Below are 26,624 nucleotides of genomic sequence, written 5' to 3' on the forward strand. Positions count from 1 at the left end.
AGTAACTGGTAGGGAAGCTCAAATGTGGAAAAAATAGACTGATGTTGATATCCGATAGTAACACTGGTGTTATGGAAGATTTACCAATATTTTATTTCATAATTGTTTTTATTACTCGATTAATCGTAAGAAAAATCTATAGATTACTGGATTACTAAAATAATCGTTTACAACAGCCCAACGGCTCCTGACAGAAACACTGATCCAGTTAAAGGTGGAGCACCACAAGGCTCTACCCGCCGCCCTGCGTTATTCTTTATTCATAAAAGGGATTATCAATAAATTAAAGGATATTTACTAGAAATAAATCTTTGGAAACAATCCTACCTATTTCAGTTGCCAGTAACGACACATCTGCTTTATTTCATTGCATGTTTTCTGTTTGTTTACTGTAAACCACAGGAAGCAACTTAATATTCATCTGTTAAAAACTGATCAGACTCAAACTTCTCACCCAATCAACATCTGAACACAGAGAGAGATGCGATCCAGCCGAGCACCGCTGCATCCTGGACGTGTTGGTGCCACTTGCAGAGCGGCGGCCATCTTGTTTCTGCTGTTTGAACCTCTGACACACTGAAGAGGAAGAGAAAAACAAGGCAGAGGTCGGTTCATGTTTGGACACAGATAGCTGTGTTTGTTTCCGTCTCCTGGTCAGAGCAGAAGGACCTTTGGACCAGTCAAAGATCCTGATGCTGTTCAACCTTTTCAGTATTTGAGTTGCATTTACATAACATGTTTCTGCCATCCTTATCTAATTAGTCCATTAGGAGATTAAAACACTTTATAAACCTGTTTGAGACTAACCCTAACCATTTTTACTGTCTCCAATCGCCTCCAGGTTTTTGATTGTATATTTTTTGTTTAGGTAGAAAACAGATGGTTCAACACTTTATCCACTGACTTCTATATCTATTTTACAAATATAGAAATCGGCTTTATGTTTCGAAGCCTATACCGAACAGTAGAACTATGGGTACACTTTATTCTAAAAACAATGAGGCAGTGCAGATTTATAAACTAATTTTATATAGTTAAGAACAGGATAGTAGCCGACATGCTGAAAGGTTTAAAGAGAAATCTAAAACAAAGAACATAATTGTATGCTTTAATACTAAAGACTAATGCTTATATTTACAGTTTATAACAGAGATCCTCCTTTGGTGATATTTATTGATCTACATTTTCTTTTTGCTTTTCTTTGACCGTCAGTCCTCAGTTGGAGGCACCATCTTGTTTAGTTTTTAAGGAAGAGGACTTTTTCCTCTCCCACTTTTTGACAAAGAAAGCTTCATTTTTGAGAGGATATTGCTTGCATATAAAATCTTGGATATTTTCCTTTCAGGTACAAAGTGGTGCATTTGTACTGTGATCTTACTTTAAAATGGATATTCGTAAATAGACTGTATGGTATATTTTAAAACATTATGTTCTCTTGTGATTTTGGATATTTAAGCCATACTGTACACACATTATGGCTCAACTTCAAGAACACACATTAGCTTTGATTTTATTTGAATTATTAACACATTAGAGTTGCTGTAACTTCACCATTTCAAAACCTTTAAAGTTTATAAGTTGGAAAAAAACAGGACAACCAACAGCAGCTGAAGTGAACACAGCATCTTTATTTATTGATCAGATTTAAACACAGAGTTTAACAGCAGGGAGAACATTGGGTCACTTTGGGAACGTTGGCAGATCGATGCAGTTCAGTACATTGGTTAACATTGTGTTGAGTGATTCACTAGCAGGTAAACCGTCACATCCTCATTTCGGTTTTCATGCAGGAAATGGACAAACTTCTAGATGTTTATGAGGTTTAGTGGTTGGATCATGTGTCAAACTGGAGGCCCGGGGGCCAAATCCGGCCCAACGATAGTGTTTTATGTGGTCCTCTAGTTTCCAGATACAAACATTATAATAATAAGTATTTCTATTTCTTACTTCTTCTACTCTGCTGCCTCAGCCTTGATGTAAAGCTACAGTTCATGATCGGTACTGGGAGTAACGCCATACGTGCAAATTTATCTAAATTAGAACATTGTAAGAGGTTTTAACGGTATATCCTGGTATGATCGGCTCTTTGAGACATTCATGACCCTGTTTCGGCCCAACTTGAGTTTGCCCGCCCTGGTTTGGATCAAAAGGTGGCGGGTCGGATGAACATCCGCGCCGCCTTCAGGCTGTACGTGGCCGGTTTGAACGTGGGCCACACCACGCCGTTCGCAGTTTTGTAAGGTGTGTTTGTTTCTGGGTCGTATGTTCCTTTGTAATAAATCCCGTTTAAGTTAGCCGCCTGGCAGCTGTTGTACCACCACCCGCCGCCGTACGCCTCCGCACAGTTCTCCCCCGACCCGTCGTTGTCTTTGTCGAAGGTGCTGAACTTGAAGCCGATGTGGGACGCCAGAGCGTCCCCGGCGTCTCCGGTGTACCCGGACGCCTGCAGGGGGAAGCCCTCGTCCTCGGTGCCGACCCGAACCGTGTACTCAGCCGTGGCTACGCCCCCCTCCCAGTCCTCCAGCTCCACCTTCAGCATGGTCTCCCCCTGGTTGGTCAGCAGGTGGAGGTTCTGGTTGCCCAGCCAGAGCTCCCCCTTCCCCAGAGCGTCCGCCGAGCCGAAGCCGTCGCGGTACTCGGCCCAGGTGCGGTTGAAGCTGACGGAGCCGCTCTCTCTCTGCTGGACTAACAACCACCCGCCCATTATGCCCTCCTGCTGGCAGTAGACTTCCACGGCCGCCGCGGAGCCGGCGGGTTTGATCCTAAAAAGACCGTTCGCTTCGCCTTTCAGGTGCTTCTGGTAGGCGTCGACGCAATCTGGGGACAGAGGGGCACACACCGAAGACCGCGAATTAGCGAGGACCGGCTTTGGATCGGCCGGCTCAAACTTACTGCAGGAAAAAACGCTTCCTTCCCGCTTCAATCAGTTTTAAACAGTAAATCTCCCAGTTCTATCTACTCTGTCTGGACCAGGGCTGGGCAATAAATCGAATTTATCAATCAATCGATTTTTGGTGCTCTTTCCACCTGATAGTATTCTCCGTTCGATTTGGGACCAAAATTACAACATTTGTTGCATTTTCAGTTGCTGTGGTTCTCTTTCTCACTGCACTGTCACACTAAACAAACTAATTAAAAACCTGTTCCCCTCCTTGCCTGTGGGGGCGCTGCACCAAGAACTACTGAAGGAAACAACAGGACAACCTCTGAACACGCAACTTTCTCCTCCACAACATGTGAACAAGCAGCTTCATATCTGAGTGGTTGACTTGGTAAAAGACAACAAGTCATTTCTTCCGTTAGCGTTAAGAGTCTCACGTTTGTTTTGGTTGCATTTACCCAGAATGCCCTGCGCTGTAGTCCACTTCCTGATTTTGGAGCAGCCTCTGGTCTGTTTGGCGTTTGCATTTGAACCGCACCAGAGTTCACGTCAACCGAACCACTTTTATTTTTAGGCCCCATCACCCAGCCCTGGCTGGACCAATGGAAACATTTAAAGTTACAGAATGAGTCGATGTTAGAGAGCCGATAACGGTAATAAAAAAGGTTATAAAGTCCTTGGAGAGCCAATGTGTTAATGTGTTAGCTAGTTTTGCTTTTCAGAAATGCTAGGCATTTTTACGTCATATTAAATGTTTAAATGTGGAAACTAGGACCAATAAAGTAGCAGCTTTGTATTCACTTCCTGTTTTTGGTACATATGACTAGCTAACAAGCTAGCTAGCTAGCTGTCCGGCTTCCTCCTTCCCGTCTCCTACAGTTCCTACTCCAGTTCGGTTGTTTTGGTACCTGTTCCTACAAAGTCCGCCTGCCGTTCCACAACCGTGCTCTTCACACTGCGAGCATGGAAATCAGGAATGTCGTCCTCCGCGTTGTCGGTCATGAACGCGCCGAAGTCGGCTCCAAACGGGTCCAGCCCGGATTTAGAATCTGCCAAGATGCTTCCCTTGGATCCCCCGGAGTGGGAGGACAAAGAGGAGGATGAAGAGGAGGATGAGCCAGTGAGCGTCGGGAACAAGGAGCCCAGGCCGCCCTTTGTGAAGCCACCCAACGCGTCACATTCGGGTCCGCCGCCCACTTCCTCCACCCGCTCCACCGGCCCGTTCTCGGTCTGGACGACCGTCCTCCTGATGGATCTGGTGCAGCTGACGGTTTTGGTGTTCACGCTGAGGCTCGGCTGGCCGACAAGTCCTTTGCTGTTGAAGCCGCTGAGAAAATCGCCGTCGCCGCGTCCTGAGAGCTCCGTGATGGATTTAGACGGGGATCCGGAAGAGGAGGATGAGGATGAGGAGGTGGAAGAAGTACCTGGGACCTTGGAGACGGTGGCTGGAGATGAGCTGGAGCCTTCCTGCTCCAGGATGAACTGAACCGTATTCACCTGGAAACAGAAGAAACTAGGATTTAAGAATGGGAGCCAATAATTTCATCACTCTGTGGGAAGGTTCATACTGAATCAGGCATCATGGGAAACAACCTGAAAGAGTCACATTAGGAAAGTTTAAGCTAGAAATTAACACTCGATTCACTTGTTTTTCAGTTACCAGTGGGATTTTTCACAGAGAAGCTAACGTAACAAGCTAACAGATATAATAAGCTGTCAGACGTTCCTCTGCAGAACCAGATGAGGTTCTTATAAAAAAAAAAATCAGCATTTCCAATCAACAGAAAGAAGACATCAAACACCAGGATGGCTCCGCTCCTTGAAAACTGGAGCTGGAAACCCCTTTCTCTGAGGTAATCAACGTTGTTTTATTATTGACTGGGATTCATTCCTTTCCGTTTCCTTCATCTTAAACACGTCGCACCTCTTTAAACGGTCGTTTCTGGAGAACCCAAAGCGTCCCTCACCTGGGGGAACAAGTCCTCTGTCCGCTGCGCCGCCACATCCTTGGATTTGAACCTGGAGTCAACAATCACGTCCCGCAGCGGCCGGCTCTTCATCACGTACATCGTCCCCACCGTCTCCACGCTCTGGGCCGTCTGGGCGTCCAGCTGGTTCACCTGGGGGAGGCAGAACATTGTCTCCTATAACAAACCGCCAGCTGATCAAACGTGACGTTCTTCTGCTGATAAAACTTGCTCTCTTCTTTATGATTTTTGCAGCGTCAGTTGTGGAATTGCAGCTTTTTTTACTTTTTAATGTAAACTGGATGCAAAAACAGCTAAGTTTGCACACATAACATAAATTACAATAGATACATTTGATGAATTGTGAAGCTTCCCTGATGATGAAGTGAGAAATCAAACGTAATCCTGGGTGTTCACCTGTTTGTCCAGAGCCACGTAGCTGTCCCGGTCCACCTGGTACTCGGTGTGTCCGCCGCAGGATCCCTTGCAGGAGCGCAGCTTGATGTCGATATCGACCTAATGGAGGAGCAAAAAGTTATAAAAATCAGTAAGTTTTGATGCTGCCTTGTTTAGATGTTTCTCTTTCCCAGATAGTGACATTTACTTTTCTTATGTTAAACCAAATAAAAACAGAATTGCTCTTTTTCTCCAGTCTCCATCCAGTTTTGATTGTAAAAGGAGAAAATAAGCGTCTAAAACCAAATTAAAGTCAGAGAGATAAAACGCTTTCTTTAAGTTTTAAACCTTAATCTATCATAATTATTTATTATTTAAAACCTACTGATTTAATTCAAATCTGTTTTAAAACAGACAAAAAAACAGCAACTTTCACAAATAAATGAATATATTTTTCAGTACAGTGTTGGAGTTTTGTGAGTTTTGAACAACTGGGCCCAAAATTATTCATGCGCGACAGGATGAGGTGGGAAATATAATAAACCTCTGTAAAATAAAGATCCATTTTAAAAAGATCAGGGTTTTAAATACATTTTCTAAAAAGACAGCACATCAAAAACGATTCAAACCCTCATCAATAACCAATGAAACATGCATTTTCAAGAATAAAAACCTTGTTTTAATGCAGTCGCTGCCCGCCACGGGGCGTAAAAGCATGTGATGGGTTTTCATTTCGACTCTGTTGGACAGCACGGACTTCAAACTTTATAAAAGTGGTGTTTTTATACTGGCTTTGTGGTTATTTACTTCAAAATAAAGCCAGAAATAAGATCGATCATTTCCGCCTTATTTTGTGGGGTCTAAAGGTACCACATTTTGAAACAACCAATGAAAACGTGTTGACGGTCTGTTGCTAGGTAGAACGGAGACACGCGGAGAGACGAAGGGGGGATTTGGATACGGCAAGAGACGAGGGCGCAGCGATGCTTTGGATTTTACTAAGAGTGTTTCGATGGTTTTTTAGACTATAAGTGTGTTAGTTAGAGTTTGTGGTGTGTGTAGGGTTAGTAGTAGTTTTGCTATCGATCGCTGCATGGCTTCATAGCGAGCGCTGACGCACTGAGAAGAGAAAGACTGTGTGCTGGGATGGCCATTGAAGCCTCGTCTTGAAAGGGTTGATTGCCAAATGAAATGCAAATACCAGACTGATTATTTATTCTGAGTGAAGCGTTTGTCGTTTTCACCTCCAGCTTCTGCATCTCCACCACCTGGTCTTTGACCCGGTCCTTCAGCGCGGCCAGAGCTTTCTGCTGCCTGTCGATCCGGACCTTCATCTCAGTGATCCGCTGACGCAGCGTCTGGGCCAGGTTGTAGTACAAGTTGTCATTTCCTGCAGGAAACAGAGACGACTCGCTGGCGTCAAACTGGGAAATAAATGGGTACTAAGCATAAATAAAAGTTAAACGTTCATAATAAACGTTTAGTTTTCCTGTTTCTACCAAACAGGAAGAGGCTGAAGGCTGACCGGTGTCCAGGGTGAGTCTCTCCGTCAGGATGTCGTAGGTCTGCTTGGACACCAGGTCCACGGAGCGGTGCCGGGCCTTGTGCTGATCCAGCAGGCTGCGGATCTTCTGGATCTTCTTCAGCAGCTCGTGGTCGTTTTTATCCATCAGGCCCTGGATCCTGCAGCCCGACGGGCATTTTGAGTACTGATGGAAAACGCATGGGAATAGAAAAGCTGATTTAAACCAAAAACGCTTACAGGAGGATCCTGAAATAATAAAAATAATAAACATTTTCATCAACTAAAACCTCACAAACTAAAAATAAATGAATAATTTAACAATAACAATAAGCAAGCAAACTGAAATAAAAACTCTGACTTGATCCTTCAGCTTAGTTTAGTTTTTTAGTTGAGCTGAAAGCTGCTGACACTGAGCTGTGGTTCCCCAACAGGCTGATAAAGAAACATCCTCACTGAGATAAAAGCTTGAAAATCTCCATCAAACCTAAAAATAATCTTAAAAACACAAAGTTGTGCTAAAACTGATTGTGCTGCAAAAAAAAGTTGATATTCCAAGATTTTAATGAAACTCAAGTATCATTACCAGAAGCTCAAAGTGCATCAAGGTTTTAATCAGAAAACTAAGAGAAAATCTGAAAAACTTTCATTGTATTTCATCGTTTAAAAGGGGCTGCACAGTGGTGCAGTTGGTAGAGCTGTTGCCTTGCAGCACGAAGGTTCTGGGTTCGATTCCCGGTCTTTCTGCATGGAGTCTCCATGTTCTCCCTGTGCATGGTGGGTTTTCTCCAGGTACTCCGGTTTCCTCCCACAGTCCAAAAACATGACCAGGTGGTGTGAGTGTGTGTGTGCATGGTTGTGTGTCTCTGTGTTGCCCTGCGACACACTGGCGACCTGTCCAGGTGACCCCGCCTCTCGCCCGGTACGCCAGCTGGAGTGGAACCAGCACCTCCTGACCCCACCAAGGGACAAGGGTGTAAGAAAATGGATGGATGTATTTCATCATTTAAATTCGTCCCTCTGGAAATTAAATTGTTGAAACGTTTTGGCCTCATATCAGGCTTATTTTTACAGAAATCCTTGGAACCAGTTCCACAGAAGGTTAACTGTATTAAAAGTATAATTTCCATGTGATTCTTTACCCAGTCGTCGTCTGAGCAGAAAGGCCACTCCTTCTGGGCGGCACATTTCTCGTCCCTGGTGGACGGTTCCACCGGTCGGGCTCCTCTGGGGTCCAACATCACAGCCTGGACACAAAACACAAGAGAAACGTTCATATTCTGTTCGGAGACGAATGTTCAGGATGAAAAAAATAAAGATTTCAACAAAAACTTTGTACAACTTTTAGAGCTATTTTAGGAAAATCAGATTTTAAGAGTCGATTTTAAGGTTTATATTCTAAATTGTTCACCATCTCAAAACAAACAACTATCTACTAGTGATGAAGAAAAAAGTGTAAATTTGTACTAATCAAAAAAAGTTGTAGAGTTTTTATTAGAACAACATCTAAACTTTTGACGTTTTCAGCAGATTTTAAGGTGAAGTTTAAAGACACGTTTCGTCTCACCTGAGTTACGGCCACAGAAACCAGACAGAGCAGCAAACTGAGCTTCTTCATCCTGCTGTCGTTCTTCCTCTCTGAAGATCCTGAATGTTCCTGCAGCCCGGCAGGCGGATCTTTTGAATCGTCCTGGTTCTGTTTGTTGAGCCTCTGACTCAGTCGGTCGGGTCTGATCGGAGTTGAGCAACAGCTGTTTTCTGTACTTTGTGTCTCTTCTCTGCAGTAAATAAACACAAAGGGAACTCAAACACGCTGCTGGATATACGGGCGTCTCCGGCTTCAGTGCAAACAGTGACAAACCTCTGACAGTAATTATGGGAATGACTAATCAATATTGGAACAATCACCAATAGGGGAATAATTTACCATTTTATTTGTTTAAAAAGGGACATTTCTGACTCATGAACGCTGTTGTGACTATGTAAACCTGCCAAGAAAAGGAGCTAATTTTCATTGAGAACTCAGTCAGGTTGATCTTTTAGCATTAAAAGAGCTGAAATGCTAAAACCAAAAACTAGTTATTTCTGTTTTTCTTTAAGGCCTCACAGCTCAGTTATAATTTTCAGCCCAAGTAAAGGTTGTATGTCTTCAGCTAACAGCTAAAGATAGTTTAGCTGTTAGCATGCTCATGATTTTTATACACAAACTTATCATGAATGTTTTAACTATCATGCTAACAGCTACAATCAGTTGCTTTAGCTTTTAGCTTGCAATGTTAGGCTAATTAGCTCCTCGTTAACTGATTTTTACCAAACTTTAATTTCGCTGATTCTGGTTTTAGATCATAGCAGAATATGCTAAATTATCTTGAATGTGCTAACAAGCAAGCTAACAGTTACATTAGCTCATGGCTAACACGTACTTTAGCTGCTAGCTTGCAATATTAGCTAAATTAACTCCAACTGTACTGATTTTTATGGTCTACTAAACTCTTATTTGGCTTATACAGCTTTTAATATGCAAACTTATCTTGAATGTGCTAATAAACAAGATATAAAAGCTACATTACCTCAAGGCTAGCATTCACTTTAGCTGTTAGCTTGTAATACTAGCTTTAAAATGCACAAGTCACAGCAGAAGTTATGGTAAAATGAAACTTATCGTATGGCAAGTTTATCATAGCTTCTGTATTAGCATAACTCTTGTTGTTGTGTTGTTTTTTGACCGTTCTGGGTTACCATAGATTTTTAATGTCAGCCTTTCCCTACAGAGCAGGTATAAAAGGTTTCACTGATCTTGTTGCAAAAGTTTCTAAATGATTCATGATGTTGTTTTTCTGTCAGGTCCTACAGAGATCTGAGTGTTTGCTGTTCCCAACGCTTCGTAAAGAGAAGATTTTTAATTTGAAGCAGGAATTATTTTTATAAGCTAAAATATTTTTATACACATAGATATTAAAATCCATAGATCTTCATTAAAATGAAATGTTGCTGCATCGGAGTAAAGAGATAAACATTCAAACCTGCTCATTTCCTCCTGAGTGACTGCGGTCGTAGATGATGAGGCTCAGGATCAGCTTGGTTGTGGGTTTGAATCTGGGATAAACATATAAATCTCCCGCTCTCTCTGGTTCCGTTTTGGCTGCGTTGTTCCTGCAGGTCTGGAGCAACGTAAGAACGACGTCCTGGTCTCATTTCCACTCCGGTTCGGATACAGGGGACAGGCCTGAATCTCCCTGAGGAGTAAAAGGTGACAGAATAAATTTAGATTTGTTTTATGGTGTCATTTAGCATTTCAGCCCCTGGAAACAAACATGCAGTGCAGGAATCTGAGCTACAGTAACAAATACCTGATTGGTATGCAGATCAGTTCTAGCTTACAGTAAAGGCTGATAAGCTTAGAGAAACAAATGTGTTTCATGTTGAAACAATCATGTTAAAAATGGAATAACTTTCATCCTTTGCCAGCTAAAATAGCTAAATCTGTCAGCACTTTAAGTTATCTAACCAAAACAGTTCAATAAATATAGTTTATAAAACCTAAAACTTAACCAATAAACTGTTTCCGTGCTTCATGAACGTAACAGGATAAGGGTCAGACAACATGAGGCCTGCTGATCATGATACGGGATCAAATTAGGAACAAAGATTTGAAACTGGAAAAAAAAAAAAAAATCAACTTGAAAGTGATAAAAAGACCCGAAACTGAAAAGACTGATTTGAATCCGAAAATAAAAAGATGTGAAACTCACAAATTTCACAATTTAAATTTTGACAACTTGCCAAAGAAAATGTTGAAAACATAAAATTGAGTAATAAACAATAAACTCAATTTATATTCAAAAAGAAAGATTTGGCTTCACTCCTTTTTATTTTAAATAAACTTTTCATACTTCTCAGATCTCAGGAGCAAAATCTGACATTTGGTTTCAATATTTATTTTTTCCAGTTTCAGCGTTTGTTGCTAAATATTCAGTAAATGTGACTTTTATCCAGATGTTACAGAAACTGAACGTTCAGGTTGAACTGAATGATTCTGCTGCCACCTGCTGACTGTTTGGTGGAACTACAGAACTGCTAGTTCATATTCTTCACTGAAAACAGATTATAAAAAGATTCATTGAGAATTTAAAAACTTTAGCTGTGAAAACAATGATTTTAAAGCAGAAATTTTAATTTTAAAAACAGGATGTTCCTGTATTAACATTAAAAAAAGGCTAACTCTGCTCCTCCCGGTTTACTGATATTGATTTTTTTTTTATTTCTGCCACTTTTTATTTTATTTTTACACTAATTTCTTTTTATCTGTAATCAGAAATATGTCGTATTCTTTCACATGAAACCTGTGCAGCAGGTTGAGGTGAGCCAGTATCTGTAACCCCATTAACCTCACAGTGCAGAGGTTTAAAGATGGCCGCCGTTTAATGTTTTATTTTTTTCACATACAAGTTGCGGTTCTAAAACAAATGTGCCTGATATTCCCGTCAAAGCAGATGCACATATGAATTCTATATTATTTTTATCTTAATTCTCTTAAAGTTTCCAGCTCATATTTTCTGCTAAATGAGATCAGAGGATCCATTCGCCTCTGAAACGTCGATGCAGGTCGGAAACTGTAACATCTAAATGTTTTGCAGGTTTATTCAGTCAAATATATTTATTTTGGGAGAAAATAATATCTTCAACAGGACACAAAGTCCAGCCCTTCTCACTGTTAATAACATTTTTGTTTACAGAGTTATAATCAGTGGCAGCATTGTGCTGCCCAAAAATAAGCCTGCGTAAAAACACCGACAAGAAGCCCAACAACAGTAGTTATTGATACTTAAAAAAAGATCTGAAAGGTTATATTGTCTGATTATTTGTGTGTCTCATAATGTTGACCAACTTCTATCTGTCAAGATCGATTCATTAAAGGGATCCATTATGAAAAATTAACATTTTGCATGTTTTTTTTTCTTTTCATAATTTCATTTCATTCTAAAAACAACACAAGCACTTAAAAAAAGCTGATTTTTGTCCACAGGTTCATGTGTTTCGGTGGTTTAAAAAAAAAACCTCCCATTTGTTGAGTCATAATCAACAGCTGGGGTTACCTAGCAACCCCAGCTGGTCACCTAGCAACCGACGCTGAGCTCCAGGACGTACAATGTCTGACCAAACAACAACAACAACAAGCGCTTTGTTGTTGACTAATCATCCAGAAGCCACTCGCTGCTTTCTTGTTGGTTGTGCAGGAGGCTCTCCTTCTGCTTTTCAAAGACGTACGGTTGTATAAACTGCAGACATTTTCTCTTGCGAGTGTGTAGGTTGAGTTGGGGGGAGTGGCCAGCAGCAGCAGCAGCTTCTGGCCGCAGCTTGTTTTAGAGCGTCTTGTTTTAGACGCTGTAAAGCAGCTCATTCTGAAAACAGGCAGAACTGAGCCGACTAAAATCTCATTAAATAAGAATAATCCTATCCAAAAAAATGTAATTAATGAGCCTGTTTTGTAGAGACCTATCCCCACCTGATCAAGGAAGCATAATAGATCAGCTTTAAACAAGCAGTTTATGCTTTATTATCCTACAATAATAAAGCATAAACAAACAAACCAGATGTATTTATTACTTTTCTTTATGAGTTTAAGGTTTGGATTTAGTTCTATAAGCTCAGATAAAAGCAGATTAATTATTAATGAACAGCTGATTTTCTCCCGCATGCTGTAAATCAACCTGTAAGACAAAATGATTCACCAGGGTGAAATCAAATCAGTAATAATCTCCAGTTTTTAATCTGAGCTCCTCCCACACAGCTGAGGAGGGAACTCCAGCAGGTGACCTTCCTCTCCTGCGCCCACCACATCTACGCTGCCTGAGCAGCAGAGAACAAACCAGACCTGCAGGCAGCAACCAGAGGAACACAGGATGACGCAACGACACCCAACATTCCTCCTCAAGGCGGCGGCGGCAGCAGCCGGGCCGACGGGTTCTGTGGTGAGACGAGTCCTTCCAGAACCAGACAGAGACGCCGGCGGGGCGAAGATCGGCTGATCCAAACCAGCTTTGCAGACGGAGCCTCGGGGTAGACGTGAAGAAACGAGAGGAAACTTTGTTTAGTTTGTCGTTTGATGTCTGAGGAAGTTCAGAGAACGGTTTGATGTGTGTCAGGCTGCGGCGCTGAACTGAGGTCTGACTGAGGTTTGGGCTCAGGCTGCATCTTACAAAGGCGAGATAAAGGAGCAGCACCAACTGTCTGCAAGTAGCTCCACCCGTCCAGCTCTCTCTGCTTACGACAAGATAAAAAAGAAACATGCTGACACCACATAGAATCAGGACACTACTGGTTGTTGCTTGGAGACATTGTGACTCAAGCTGTGAAGCAACCCTGCAGCTCAGGCTGTAATTTCTGCAAAGCAACCAGAAACCGTTCCTCCTGTTTCAACAGCAAAAGGAGGAGCAGCAAGCTGCAGCCTGGGTCAAACGTAACATCACAACCCCAACCATTCGACGCTCAGAGCCTGCTCGTAAACCAAATGTTTGTCTAAAACACACCAACCGTGTGTTTTAGACAAACATGAAACAGAAACACACAGCAGAGAGCACGAGGCCGCCGCAAATAGTCGGCATTTTCGACTAAATCGACCAGAATAACACAAAGAGGTGAACAGAAACTGAATTTATGTCTATTTCCGTTTATTTCCTGTTAAGCTGCTGCAAACTCAAAGAGCTGCTTCAGTCTGCATCTGAGACGCACAAACCAACGCCTCAGATGAACTCCCCTGTCCGGATCCGAGGCGCACAAATGAGCGTAATCACAGATCCTTCCTTCCAGCAGATAATAAGACTTTAGAACAACAAAGTGTTTCACATCCCTGATGTCGTTTACAGGTTTTTCCATTTCTTGAAAACAGCCTGTCGTTTTTTTTTTAATGCTAAAATTATTCAACTCAGCTGCACAACCTTTCAATCTTAGTGTCCTATTTATACATTTTGTAGTAGTTTGTATCTACATGCTTCTGTTCACCTTTAACTTGCTGCTGGCTCAATTTCCTAAAAGTGGAACAATAAAGGATGATTCTATTATTCTGTTCAGGCTCATATTTCATATTCACAGGCTGAATGCTCAGCTTTAGTCCGCTGTTTAAAGCTTAAATAAAAAGAGTTTTGTTTTATTTCTCTACTTAACAACTTCTGGAAAGGAAACTCAAAACATTTCACCTAACTGCTGATCCAAAAGACACAGTAAGGATATTAATGTAGCATTTAATTTGGAACAAATCTAACTTAATGTCACAAAGTGAGTGAAAGCTGTTGATAATTTAACATTTTTTGAATTATTTTGTTCTCAGGAGATTCATTAGTTAAAGAAACATTTTTATTTCCCTATTCTGACTGTTACTGTTCGGCTCTCCCAGCTTGAGCTGAGCGATACGCGGCTAGAAATACGCAACAATCCCCGCCTTCGTGTGGTGACGCTCGTCTCGCCGGCTAAGAAATGGTGTGGAGCGACGGCTACGCTCTTTTAGCCTCAACCTCAACGGAAACGAAGAGAAAATCTGTCAGTGAATTACTTTAATATACGTGTCTGAACGTCAGGTACAAAACGCTCAGACAGACGTCAGGCTGTGTTTTAGCAGCTTTACTAAAGGCCTCCGTCAGTTTAAACTCCCGTCGTTTAACACCGAGTGAAACAAATAAATTAACCTGCTCGAAACTTACCCAGTCGTAATCACATGTAGCATTTAAGCTGGAAAAAAAACATAACAGAAAACTCAGCTCCACCAACATCACCGTTTGTTTTTCCGCGTTTCTTCTTCAACTACGTGTAGAAGGCAGCCTAAGGGCATAACTGGCGTTGTGCTGCCCCCAACCGTCCAAAGTTTAGCACTACAGGTGAAACTTTTGAACCAAGAAGTTAAACATTTCTCTTCAATTTGTAAATACTGTATTGATTCCAGAGGGAAATTAAATGTTGTTGTGATTCATATTACACGAGGTTCAGATGCTCTCTGAGCTCTGCTCTACAGTGTTCAGAGTGGAGACCACAGCCTGTGAAATTTTAATATAAACTATATTTAGACAAGTTACTTTATTCACCAACAAGGAAGCCATAACACTTATAATCTTAAATTTAACTGACAGGTCAAAGCGTAATAACTCGTTACAGTAATTCAAACACAAAATTCATTTAAAAGGGAAAAATCTTTAATCAACCATTTGAAGTTTTGAATCTTTTAAAGGTTTTATTGACATCTGTAAGGTTTTATTGTCACTAAGGTTATTATGTAGCTTTCAGAGCAAAGGCAATGCAACAAACTCTGTATAAACTATGTAAATATCAGCAATATCTAACAGTTATTGTCATAAATTTAGTAACAAACTGATTATTGATTATATCTGGTCAATATATCTCTCCATCCTGAACTTAGAAAAGATCAGAATATGGAGGTAAGACTTAATGAAAGTATAGTAATTAAATTCAGTTCAGTTTATTCATCCACAATATAGAACAATTTCACAACAAATATCATCTCAAGGTACTTTACAAATAAAACTAATTAAAATCCAATCATACAAACGGATTCAAAGTCAGTTACACACAAACTCATCCAGATGTCACTCCTGTTTAAACCAGTAGAGGGAGAAAAAGACCAGCGAACGGACTTTCTGGGTTTAAATGAATGTTTCTGCTGCTGTTTACAATGAAACAATAAAAAAAGCGCTAAAGTGATCATATTCTGCAGCTGACAAAGTAGTTTACACACATACACCCACAAGCTCAGTTACTTAACTGACACCTGAATTAAGAGACAATTATTTTACAGTAAAGTTGATCAAATATGAAGCAGGCAGGACCAGAGACACTCGGGGACAAAAACTTTAATCCTCTGAGCAGAAATGCAGCAAACGTTGCTTTACGAGCGTAATGGAAAACTTTACTTTTGACTCTGTGTTTTCTTATTTCTGCACATAATAGATAGATAATAATACCACAGAGAAGGGAGTGTCTGTTATTTAAAAAGTGGAGTAACATGGAGCCTTGCTCCGACTGTTGGTGTGTGAAAGGTCATCTGCTGGAGTGGGAAGAGGATGTGTCCGTCTGAGAGCGCGGAGGAACTTTGTTTATGTTACATTTCTCTCCTCGTTACAAAAACATTCAATAAAATTCTCAAAGGATTCAGTTTTTATCGCCTTATGACCCTTAATGTGACCCTTAATTCTTCCTTTATCAGGCTGGGATCGGTCAGGAGGGCAGAAAACCTAAAAACTAGTCAAGTTAGACATATTTACTCAACATATTTTACTCAAGTTGGTAAGAGAGACAAAGTATTTGGTCAAAAGTTTACTGAAGTAACTGATCAAATTAATTAGCAACCATTTAATATTTAAATATTACGATATAAAGTTCAGTGGAAATTTTGGTATTTTAAGCATGAAAACTAAAATAATTTATATAAGTATCAAAAAAACAGCAGTAACATTTTCCAAATAAGTTTATTTGGAAACTTCCAAATAAATAAGTTTATTTGGAAACTTATACATTTTTGGTGAATATTTGGTGTTTGTTCTTCATTCAGTGGGTAGAAAATCAAGTAAAAGTAAAAATACTTCATAATAAAATTACTCAAGTAAAAAGTACAGCGTTGTAAAAATACTCCTAAAAGTGTTTAACTATAATAATAGCTAGTTACTGCCCAGCTCTGGTCGATAGACAATGACAAACATTTTCTTGCACAGTCATTGTTATAAAATGAGATTTTCTGCTCAGTTCTTTCCAAATGAAGCGAATTAAGCTAATTTATTTTTGTAATGTCAAATTGAGCCATTATATGGCCAGTGGAAACGCAGCTATTGAAGCTCTTGACCAGGCATTTTGTTTAACAGTCATATAAAAAACAGAATAAAAGGCTATAAAGAAAGTAAACATATATTGAGTTGTTCCTGCCTGTTGAGTTTAAACACCGGTTTTCTCTCTGCTGTCTGAAAAGACATGTAATCACTGCTGAGGGTTAAATAGGCCGTTTTATTACTGAACCACCTCCTGCATTAGATGTTTGGTTTTAATTAAGCAGAACTCAAAGCACACTCTGGTTGGTTGAAATGAGGCGTCTAAATTTGTTTGCTTTCCCAGGCATCATTAACCCACAAGTCACTAATTACGACTTGAACGAGGACGTAAGCTGGGTAACAGGAAGAGGAAATTACGGTTATTCCCAGATGACAAAGCAGGTGGAATTTCATGTTCAGAGCGTAAAAATGTAACAAACACTGAGCGTTTAGTGATTTAATCCCCAACAGATGTCACGTCTGGAAAAAACTGCTTTTATTAGCAGGAAGTCATTTGAAGCTTTGCCTGGAACTGAGGATAATTTCAATATTTGGCGTTATGAGTGAGCGGTCAGCGTTAAACACATCTGCCATGTTTTATCAGTAAACTGCACGCTTCCCCTTCCTTTTGCAGAACATGACACACTTTCAGTTTACCTTCAATTACTTCAGTAAATCAGAGTAAATACACTTCAGTTTGGTTTGGGTAAATTAAGGGAGACGCAGAGGAGCTTCGGTGATGAGAACACAAAACATTTTAAACAAATGAAACAATAAAACATTTGTATGCAATTAGGAGAAATGAGAGTTTTAGTAGCTTGTAGAGCTTAGAAATAAATCTTATTACTACATGCAGACCACCAGTAGGAAATACCGCAGCAAATAAATAAACCAATAAACATAAAGTCAAGCTATGCAGCAAAAGTGGGGCCCTCAGGGGCCACCGTTACACTGTAAAACATGTTGTGTCCAACTCTAAACTTTAAGACAAATAAATTATGTGAGTTTTAGATTTTGAACTTAAGTTTGTGAAAGAAACTTAAGATGTGTTAATTCTTTATTAAGTTGAGTAAACAAGGATTTATTAGCACTTAAAGATAAAGGTTTAAGTGGGGATTATTTCCCAAATCAAATCTTATTTGCACAGCACATTTCAGAAACGAAGCATTTCAAAGTGCTTTAAATCATGAAAACAGAAAAATGCAAATGTGACCAGCAGGTGGAGATCTTTTTAAAAGTAACAAGATGCACCCGAACACAGATTTATCAGTGCACAATATTTTATTTAACAATTTCTTAAAACAATCCCTTTTTAAAAATGAGGCTTCAGGCCCACTACTCGGTTCCAGGAACAAAAAGGAACACATGAGGAAAAGGACAGACAAGTTCAATTATTCCAAAATAACAAACATGCAAAGCAAAAGAAATTAGTAAATCAAACAAACAAAAAAGAACAAATTAGTAACTTAAATCACAAAACTAAACTAAAAGAAAACAATGGAACAAATCGTTGTCATCTGCTTCCAAATACCCTTCTATGGAGCCAGAGGAGTAACGCCCCGCCCACCCAGCCGGCCCAATCCGCAACGGGTTTAGTTGAGAGCGGCCCAAACAAACAACGGCAAGACAAGACAAGACAGCAGAGCGTCCAAAGCGCTGCAGCTCCAAACACAATCAGGTGCCCAGGGGTGGAAACACAGCCTAACCCGGGAGGAAGCGGGTCAGCAGGTGAGGACCAGACGGAAGCCGCACGCCACAGCAACCCCCAGCTGCAGCCAGCAACGCCATCAGAGCCACAGATCGCAGACGAGTGGACCAAACCCACAAGCCGACATGTAGCCGCCGACCGTAGCAACAGTGGGAGAAACAAAGACGCAAGCACCCTGCAGCGGCCCCCGCCATTCGCCCCGCCCACCAATCAACGGTGCCTGGTGCACGGAGTGGGGGAGGGTGGAACACCATCCCACCACACAAAGCCATAGAAACACACAAACAACGTTGCTTGTCCTGTTCAAACCAAATGTTTTAGAACATAACTCATTGTGATTTTTAATAAAATGGGAATCTAGAATTTAAATTTGCTGAGTGGAAACACAGAGTTTATGAAAAAACTCCCATTTTTCTATAAATGAGGGATGAGGGAGTTTGTATTCAGCAGTAACTCGTTTTCTTGTCAGTATGCAGAGTTCTCACAGCAGCGAAGGCTTCATCAGAACCAGACTTACTCACCTGGGATTTTAATTACATTTAATGGAAACATAACAACTGCAAAATTAAACATTTTTGACAGAATACTGAAAACGTTTTGGCCAGATTTGTAATTGAAACTCATGTGGTGGGAGTAACTGAAAGCTACATGTAAGGAAACAAGGGGAAACACTGGAGTTTACACGGACAAATGGGAACCAGTGGAGTCAAACCACCATTAAACAGTCCAGCTTTCCCAACATGCTGTTTCTGCAAACTAAGGAATCTGCAGCTTAAGTGGTTTGTTGAAAACTTCCACAAAGTTTACAGTGAACACAGACATTAACGAATCTCCAACGCTGAGCTCATGAAGAGTGAGTGGACTTCCTGTTTCCCACCTGCCTCATCAGTATTCAGTGTTTAAACTGCTTCAGTGTTTTGTGGTGAAACATTTTGACCCCAATTTTACATCTGGCTGAGCAAACATCTATTTCACAAGCACTCAGGCGTCTCTCACTGCTGCTGCACCTCAAGGACCATAAAGGTTTATAAACCCATTTAACGTCATTGAAAGGCCTTATAAAGCAGCCTACAGATAACATACAATGCACCTGATGGTGCCATTCATCACGGTGAAAAGCGGTGAGGCCGGGTCGGCTTTCTTTCACAGAATTGTTTTGTTTTGTCAAAAACGTGCAGAGAAAAAAACGAGGCGTTTTGTGTCTGTTTTTGGAAATAAAAGGAAGCATTTTTCAGAGAAACCTGGAGGATTCAATTCTTCTGACCTGAAAATGTAGATTAAAGGTCAGCAAAACTGAAGCAAAGGCTGAAGAGATTCAGAAAGATTTGACAGCATGTAAAGAAAAACGAGCTAAAGGTATAACGAGAGAACGATCAGTTAGAGAAGACCTGATGATTTCCATAAATCCCTCTGCACATGATCCTCAAATGATCTGCAATCTATGCACCGAGGATCAACTGGACCAACGTTTTTCACTGAGGAAAAGTTTCCAGTCCCTGCAGCAGTTTTAACAGGTTTACCGACTGACTGCTGGTGTCGAAAGGTTGAGCCTCTGCTGTGCTGCAGAACGTCGATGTCTCACTAACACACTTCTTCTGTTCCGTCTTTTCCCTGCACATCCGCCTGTATTAACAAGAGAAAATCTAAAGAAATCTAGAAAGACAATGTGATTTATAGTTCTACTGAGCTCAAGGAAACTCTTATAACGAGTAGCCATGAGGTTTTAGCCTGGTGGGAAAACAGTTTAGTCTTCACACAATCGTCTTAGTTCAGCCGTGTTGGAGGGTGTTAGAGTCAAAACTTTAACAAGCTTAATCTTATTTCTTTATTTTTCATTTATTTATCATTCAGAGGCGGTCTTGCTGGTGACCTTTGGACCTTTGTCCTGCTGCCAATCTAAGGTCAGCTCTTGATTTGTCCATAATTCTGAGGTAGAGAGAAGAATTCATGGTACCATCTGTTCCAGCAAGTCGTCCAGATCCTACAGAAGCAAAGCGGCCAATGATCATCACACCACCAACCACCATGTTTCCCTGTTGGGATGATGATGCTAATGCAAACTGTGAGGAGGTAAATGCTGCTTCATAGCACTGACTGTTTCCAGAGCCTGAAGTATTTATAGATTTATTGGTAATCAACTTCAAGCTCCAGGTCCAGTTTCGTTCCCACTTATGAGGATGAAATTTCCTTTTACAAATAACAGATTACGAAGCAGAGAGTCAGCATGCCACCACTCCATGCAGCCCGGCTCACACAACCCGCCGTCGCTCCTGATCGTCCTTCTGCCTGAGCTTATTGGTTGAGCTCCACCCACGTCAGGCTCCAAGAGCGTTGCCTCCTCTACCCGACCCAGGGAACAGATTGGGTCTGCAGACTGAGTCCAATGGCTCTTCAGGGAAGTTGTTGAAGTGGTTATAGCCATTGTGGCACTGGATGCTCCTACTGGACCCAATGCCTCACCAGGATCTGTGTGTGTTTTGAGTCTTTCTGACAGAAGATCTTCATTGGAGATCTGCTCCACCTGCTGCTGCTTGAGCACCACTGAGTTATCAGCGCCCTTCGTTTTGATGGCCAATAGATGGAACAGGGCACTGCTTTGGGGTAAAAAACGATCTGGGCTCAAAGTTCTCTATTTACCGGTTTATCTCTGTCGCATGCATGGCATCTGATCAGGATGTTTGCTGTGGAGGCTTTCCTGACCTGTCTGACTGGAAGGAGACTCTAGAGCAGAACCAGATCCTGTTGGACTGAGTACAAACTTCCTTTCTTTCCCAGGAATCTCTTGTGATTCCACAGGGTAAGCTGGGATCATCCCTGAGAGATAAAACTGGAAGACAATGAATTAATGACTTATTGGCAGAGAGGCTAATGAATAAAGGAATTGTTTTGCTGCCTGAATTTGGATTTCTGGACCGACTTTGGAGTTCAGTTATCAGCTATAAAACCAGTCACTGATGCTGGTAACTAAGCAGTGTTTAATTTCCCTGCTGGTTTTCTCACTTCCTTCACTTTTATCTCCTCTGTATTTCCTCTTTTCATCAGCTCCTGTTTTCTGTCCCGTGTCTTTCTCTCCTGTTCCTCCACCTCCAACCTGAAGCCGATGCTAATTGGCTTCTGATGCATTTTTAATGTCCAGCCATCCAAACCACGCTTTCCCAGTGAGCTCGTAACGCACCTCAGTGTGTGCGTGCGTGTTTGCTCTTCTGTTTAAAGATGCAATTAGGGTTGGTGTGTGCATGCTTTCTTGCGACAGGAAGGTAATTTGTACTCATCTTCTCCCGCTCCTGTCCCTGCGGACGCCTTAATGGCCGAAATGGAGAGCTGAGAAACGGGAAGTCAGATGAGACTTTTTTGTGTTGCTGTTGATTGCCGTTGGAAAGTTTTTTTTTTATATATAAAAGCTTTTCCTCCAACTATTTGACGGTGGCTGCACTTCAGTGAGTCAGCTCACACTGTCCTCCATGCTGCCAGCAAACTGGGTCACTCGTGTGTTTGTTGGCGTGTGTGTTTGTGCGTCGTTGTACCCTTGAGTCCAAAATATCCTTAAAAGGGTAGAGCAAAATAAAAATAAAAATATTTGGCTGAACGGTTTGAGCAATCTTCCAATTTATCTTCAAGGTTAGACTCATTATGATATTTAAACAGAAATGTTTGAACAAATGCTGATTTCTCTGAGCAGCTTCCTGTCAGGCTGGATTGGCACCAAGCGGATCTGGGCTCATTGGGACACAGTTAGTCTAACTCATTAGTTAGGGCTTGTATACTGCATGTTTTAGTTTGTTCTCTGGTTCTGCATGTTTTAGTTTGTTCTCTGGTTCTCATCCTGCATGTTTTAGTTTGTTATCTGGCTCAACAGCTGAATCAGACGATGGTTCATTAGCAGAGTTTTACTTAGGAGGAGATACTTGGACCATTTCAATCAGCCGCGTTAAACCGTGAGGCATCCAGGACACTGGATAACTAACTACACCACACATTTGTGATGTGCTAGCTGTCATGTTTAATCTGTTATAAAGTTACATTTAAGGAAGCTTTCACACCAACCCTGTTTAGTTCACTTTAACTGAACTCTGGTAGAAAGTCCGTTTCGTTTGGGGAGGTATGAATGCATAAACAAACTCTGATGAGAAAAAAGCAAACTTTGGTCCAGTTGAAGTGAACTCTGGTGCTGAATGCCAGGCGGACTAAAGCGCACAGCATTCTGGGTAAATACAACCAAAACAAAAGCCCAAGCGAGAGAAATGGCTCAGGGTCTCTAGCTTAAAACAAAAGAGAAAACTACTAAAGTCTGACAGTTTTTGTTTAGAAGTAAGTTGCACTCAGTTTCTTCTTCAGAGGTTTTTATGTCGTTTCCTTCAGTGGTTCTGGGTGCAGCGCCCCCTCAGGCGAGGAGGGGAACAGGCTGGTCAATGGGTTTAGTTGGTTTGACGCAGAGTGAACGAGAACCACAGCAGCTTAAAATATAACACATTTTACTCCCCAATAGAACCGACTCTACCGGACTGTCAGGAGTTTAGCTTTAACTAAATTTACATTGATAGCTCTTTAGTTTTTAGTTTCTTGTTTAAAGTTCTTGTTTTATTTTGGTGAGTATCTATGGTCTCATTTACTTCCTGTTTTCTTGCTCTCTTGTTTCTCCCATTTTGTCTTTGTTTTAGTCATTCTCGTATTGAGTTGTGTTCTGTTTTCTAGTTACTGCATGTTTACTTCCTGCTCTCCTTTTCATTCACAACATTATCTCCGTCTATCTCATCTCGCTAATGTTTCATACTTTAACCTGCAAAACGTGGTATACAAAGTAAATGTAAAAGTTTAATTTAAACAATGTGTGGAGTGAATATAGTTTTACAAACATTAAAGATGTGTTTCTTACTCTGATGTAACACAAATATTCCCCAACACAAGCGAGCGTTTGAGATCTTTTCTCCTTGAAAACTTTAACAATAAAAGTAGAAACTGCTGACGTGTAATGGACTCCATCCAGCAAGCTTGACCCCGTCCAGCTTCGGTGTAAATCACAGCCGAGCAGCAAGAAGGTCAGCGCGGCATCACCTCCGATGACAAAATAATAAATTACTCAAAAAGGCCAAACCAAGTCAGCAAGTAGGATCAACATCCGAGCCTCGCTCCTGAATTAACCATGAGAGAAACTCTTCCTTCTACGTTACATTTTTTGAATTTTAATACAGATTTGGACATGGACATTCATACTAATGGCTGAGCAAATATCCTGAGAGCAATGCTGGAGAGAGAAAATATTACTTTGCTGAAAGGGAACTGTGAGAGTTGGTTAATCAGAAATTTGAAGCTAATCAATAATGAAAGAGATGGAGCAGAACCTCCTGTATTCTCTCAGCTCTGTTCTGTAACATTTACATGAAGCCGGAGAAACCAGATGCTAAATGTTAAAGAGTTACACCAGAGGACTAAAACCGTTGTATTTTCAGGAAAGCGATCATGTGCAGGGCAGAAATTCATTATTAAAGGAACCACAGGAGACCGTCTGACGATGAATGTTAATTAGAAAAGGCGTCTGGCCTGGGGGATCTGGTGAGGTGAAGATCTGCTGAGCTGATCTTTGCAGTTTATCCTCCAGACAGGAGAATGTCAACCCAGAACTCATGACGCAGAGCATGTGTAGGTTGATGAAAACCGCATGAATCTCTGGGAATGTCGGTTCTGGATCCCATTTCAGAGGGAAAGTCCCGTCCTTCAGTCACCATGGAGACGCTTAATCTTGATTATTTCATCACCAGATCTCTTGATTCAAGAGCGTTCCTGGATTTTCCAGAGTTATGGAGCAACAGATCAGATCTTTATCCTGTCAGAGCTAGTAAAGGAAAAACACGTGAAGTGCACATGGGAGAACATGTGAATGATCAAATTCACATGGAAACTTCCATGTGAAATCAGTGAAAAATGTTTTTCAATGGCTCCACATGTGGATTTGGAACAATTGATGGTGTAACATGTTAAACTCCTTGGACTGAATATAATGCAAATATGGAAACATGTAAAACTGTTTTATTGTACAATACAAAAGGTAGATTCGTGAAGTGGGGTGGAAATTTAACGTATTATTATTTATCAAGTTAAATTTCCTACCATGATTAGAATTTTTATTTATTGTTGTCACAATAAATTATAATTAGGAAGGCAGTCTGTAATGTCAATTGTGTTATTTTTGCTATTTTCTCCACTATTTGTTTCATGAGACCATCAGTAAATAACAATAAATCAGAAAATATGATTAAATTTAGTTGCTGCGTGCAGTTTAGGGACATAACTTACACTTTATAGTGTGACTGTGTCCTAAAAAGCATTTTTCAAGAGCAGTATTTGTTTTTATTGGGCTGTGAGTGCAGTCACAGCCATACAGTTACCTAAAAAATTAAAAATAAATGTCTCTGAAGTCCATATCACCCAGCTCTGTCATAAAAACTAGTGTTAGTGTTCATTTATTCTTTGATATTCTTCCTAATCTGATAGAAATGTTTCCAGACTGGGATGGATGAAGCTCTCTAAGAAGGTCTTGGGTTCCAGACCTAGCCTGATCTTTCCGCTTGGAGCTGCATATTTTCTCAGTGTTTACGTATTTTCTCTCTGGGTACTCCAGCTTCCTCCCACAGTAAAAAAAACCCCCATCACTCATGGCTTAACTGGTTACTCAACAAACATATGGAAATTAATAATAATACTAGTGACGTTTCTTTTTATCTTCTGAAATATTTTCCCACGTTTTTTACAGGCAGATGGTTTTTCATCTCCATGACAGAAACTAAAACCTACAGAAGAAACTAAAGGTGTTTCTGGAAAGCTGATAAACAACAAATCTTAAAGGTTTAACCATCCAGTAGATATTTCAGATGTCCTTACATGACATTTCTTATAAGAACTAAATATATAAATAAAATTAGAGAAACTGTTGCGAACATGCTATTCTGTAACTCAGAAAGCAGAACATGGAAAAAGCATTTGCTCCCCTCACATGGCCTCTGAGTTTCTGAGCATCATGGTTGGGTTGTGCAGTTAGTGAATGTTTAACGAGTTGAGCAGCTTCCCCCCCTCCAGAGAGAAGAGATCCCGAGTTCAGCAGAAAGAGCACAGCATGTCTCTTTAAATTATCCCACAATCGTCGCTTTTTAACCAGGTCCTGGCCTCTGCTTTTTTCTGCCCTGATGATTTTCTCTGAGGACAGCCGAGATGTCCTGCATTTGAAACTGCTTTATTCTCACAGACAAATGCAACATAAACAAAGAAATGTACTCTATCATGGTCTTTAAAAGTAAGATTTTGATGTCTAAGAATGAGGGGGATAAACATAAATGTTATTAGAGTACTGCAATTTTGCTTTGTTGATCCTCATTATTATTTTTAAATAAACATTGACCAATTTATCCTTTAGATAAAGAGCACCAGTCTGGACCAGTTACCATGACATAAAGCTTCGCCATCAGTTTATGAAAGGATGAAGATTTTGTTCATTTCTTGAATGAATGTCACATCTCTTCAGGGAATATTTTAATAGTATTCATTGATTTGAATGAGAGTCCCAAAAGGTAGGGTGGGGCAGGGAAAAGGTAGGAGGGCGGGTAGTTTATGGTAAAGGGTAGGGTGAAGTAGGTTATAGGTGCATGGGGTACAGTGATTGGTTAAGCATAGGGTGGAGTAGAAATGGGTAAAGAGTGAAGTTAGGTAGATTATGGGCAAAGGGTGGAATAGGTTATAGGTAAAGGGTTGGGTGGAGAACATTAAGGATAAATATGGGATGGGGGAGATCATCAGCTAAGGGTAGGATGGGAAAGGGTAGGGTAGAGTTATGGGCAATAAAAGGAGTGGGGTAGATTATGGATGAAAGGTAGAGTGGTGCAGGGAATGGGTAAAGGGTGGGGTAGTGTTGGTTTTGGGTAAAGGGTGGGGTAGTGTTGGTTTTGGGTAAAGGGTGGGGTAGTGTTGGTTTGGGGTAAATGGTGGGGTAGTGTTGGTTGGGGTAGTCTTGGTTTTGGGTAAAGGGTGGGGTAGTTTTGGTTTAGGGTAAAGGACGGGGTAGCGTTGGTTTTGGGTAAAGGGTGGGGTAGTGTTGGTTTATGGTAAAGGGTGGGGTAGTGTTGGTTTTGGGTAAAGGGTGGGATAGTGTTGGTTTTTGGTAAAGGGTGGGGTAGTGTTGGTTTTAGGTAAAGGGTGGGGGTAGTGTTGGTTTTTGGTAAAGGGTGGGGTAGTGTTAGTTTTGGGTAAAGGGTGGAGTAGTCTTGGTTTTGGGTAAAGGGTGGGGTAGTGTTGGTTTTGGGTAAAGGGTGGGGTAGTGTTGGTTTTGGGTAAAGGGTGGGGTAGTGTTGGTTTTGGG

General features: G+C 40.9%; 1 protein-coding gene across 3 annotated transcripts in view; it reads right to left on the reverse strand.

Annotated features, from left to right (window-relative positions):
* Positions 1-14,560, reverse strand: part of LOC103460804 (fibrinogen alpha chain) — a 16,395-nt gene extending 1,835 nt beyond the window's left edge. Inside the window, exons 1-11 of one of the 3 annotated variants that reach the window (XM_008403110.2) lie at positions 14,464-14,560; positions 12,642-12,820; positions 9,790-10,002; positions 8,334-8,544; positions 7,909-8,013; positions 6,770-6,953; positions 6,489-6,634; positions 5,266-5,364; positions 4,849-5,001; positions 4,306-4,378; positions 455-576 (exon numbers count right to left, since the gene is read on the reverse strand). In XM_008403110.2, the coding sequence (XP_008401332.1) occupies positions 455-576; positions 4,306-4,378; positions 4,849-5,001; positions 5,266-5,364; positions 6,489-6,634; positions 6,770-6,953; positions 7,909-8,013; positions 8,334-8,544; positions 9,790-9,797 (1,101 nt within the window). In that variant the 5' untranslated portion in view covers positions 9,798-10,002; positions 12,642-12,820; positions 14,464-14,560. Of the gene's footprint in view, positions 1-454; positions 577-1,608; positions 2,818-3,789; positions 4,379-4,848; positions 5,002-5,265; positions 5,365-6,488; positions 6,635-6,769; positions 6,954-7,908; positions 8,014-8,333; positions 8,545-9,789; positions 10,003-12,641; positions 12,821-14,463 lie in introns of those variants that run through there. The other 2 variants (XM_008403109.2, XM_017303482.1) reach the window with 2 other exon arrangements.
* Between the last annotated feature and the right edge of the window lie 12,064 nt (positions 14,561-26,624).

The sequence above is a fragment of the Poecilia reticulata genome, unplaced genomic scaffold (assembly GCF_000633615.1).
Source record: "Poecilia reticulata strain Guanapo unplaced genomic scaffold, Guppy_female_1.0+MT scaffold_297, whole genome shotgun sequence".
NCBI lineage: Eukaryota > Metazoa > Chordata > Actinopteri > Cyprinodontiformes > Poeciliidae > Poecilia > Poecilia reticulata.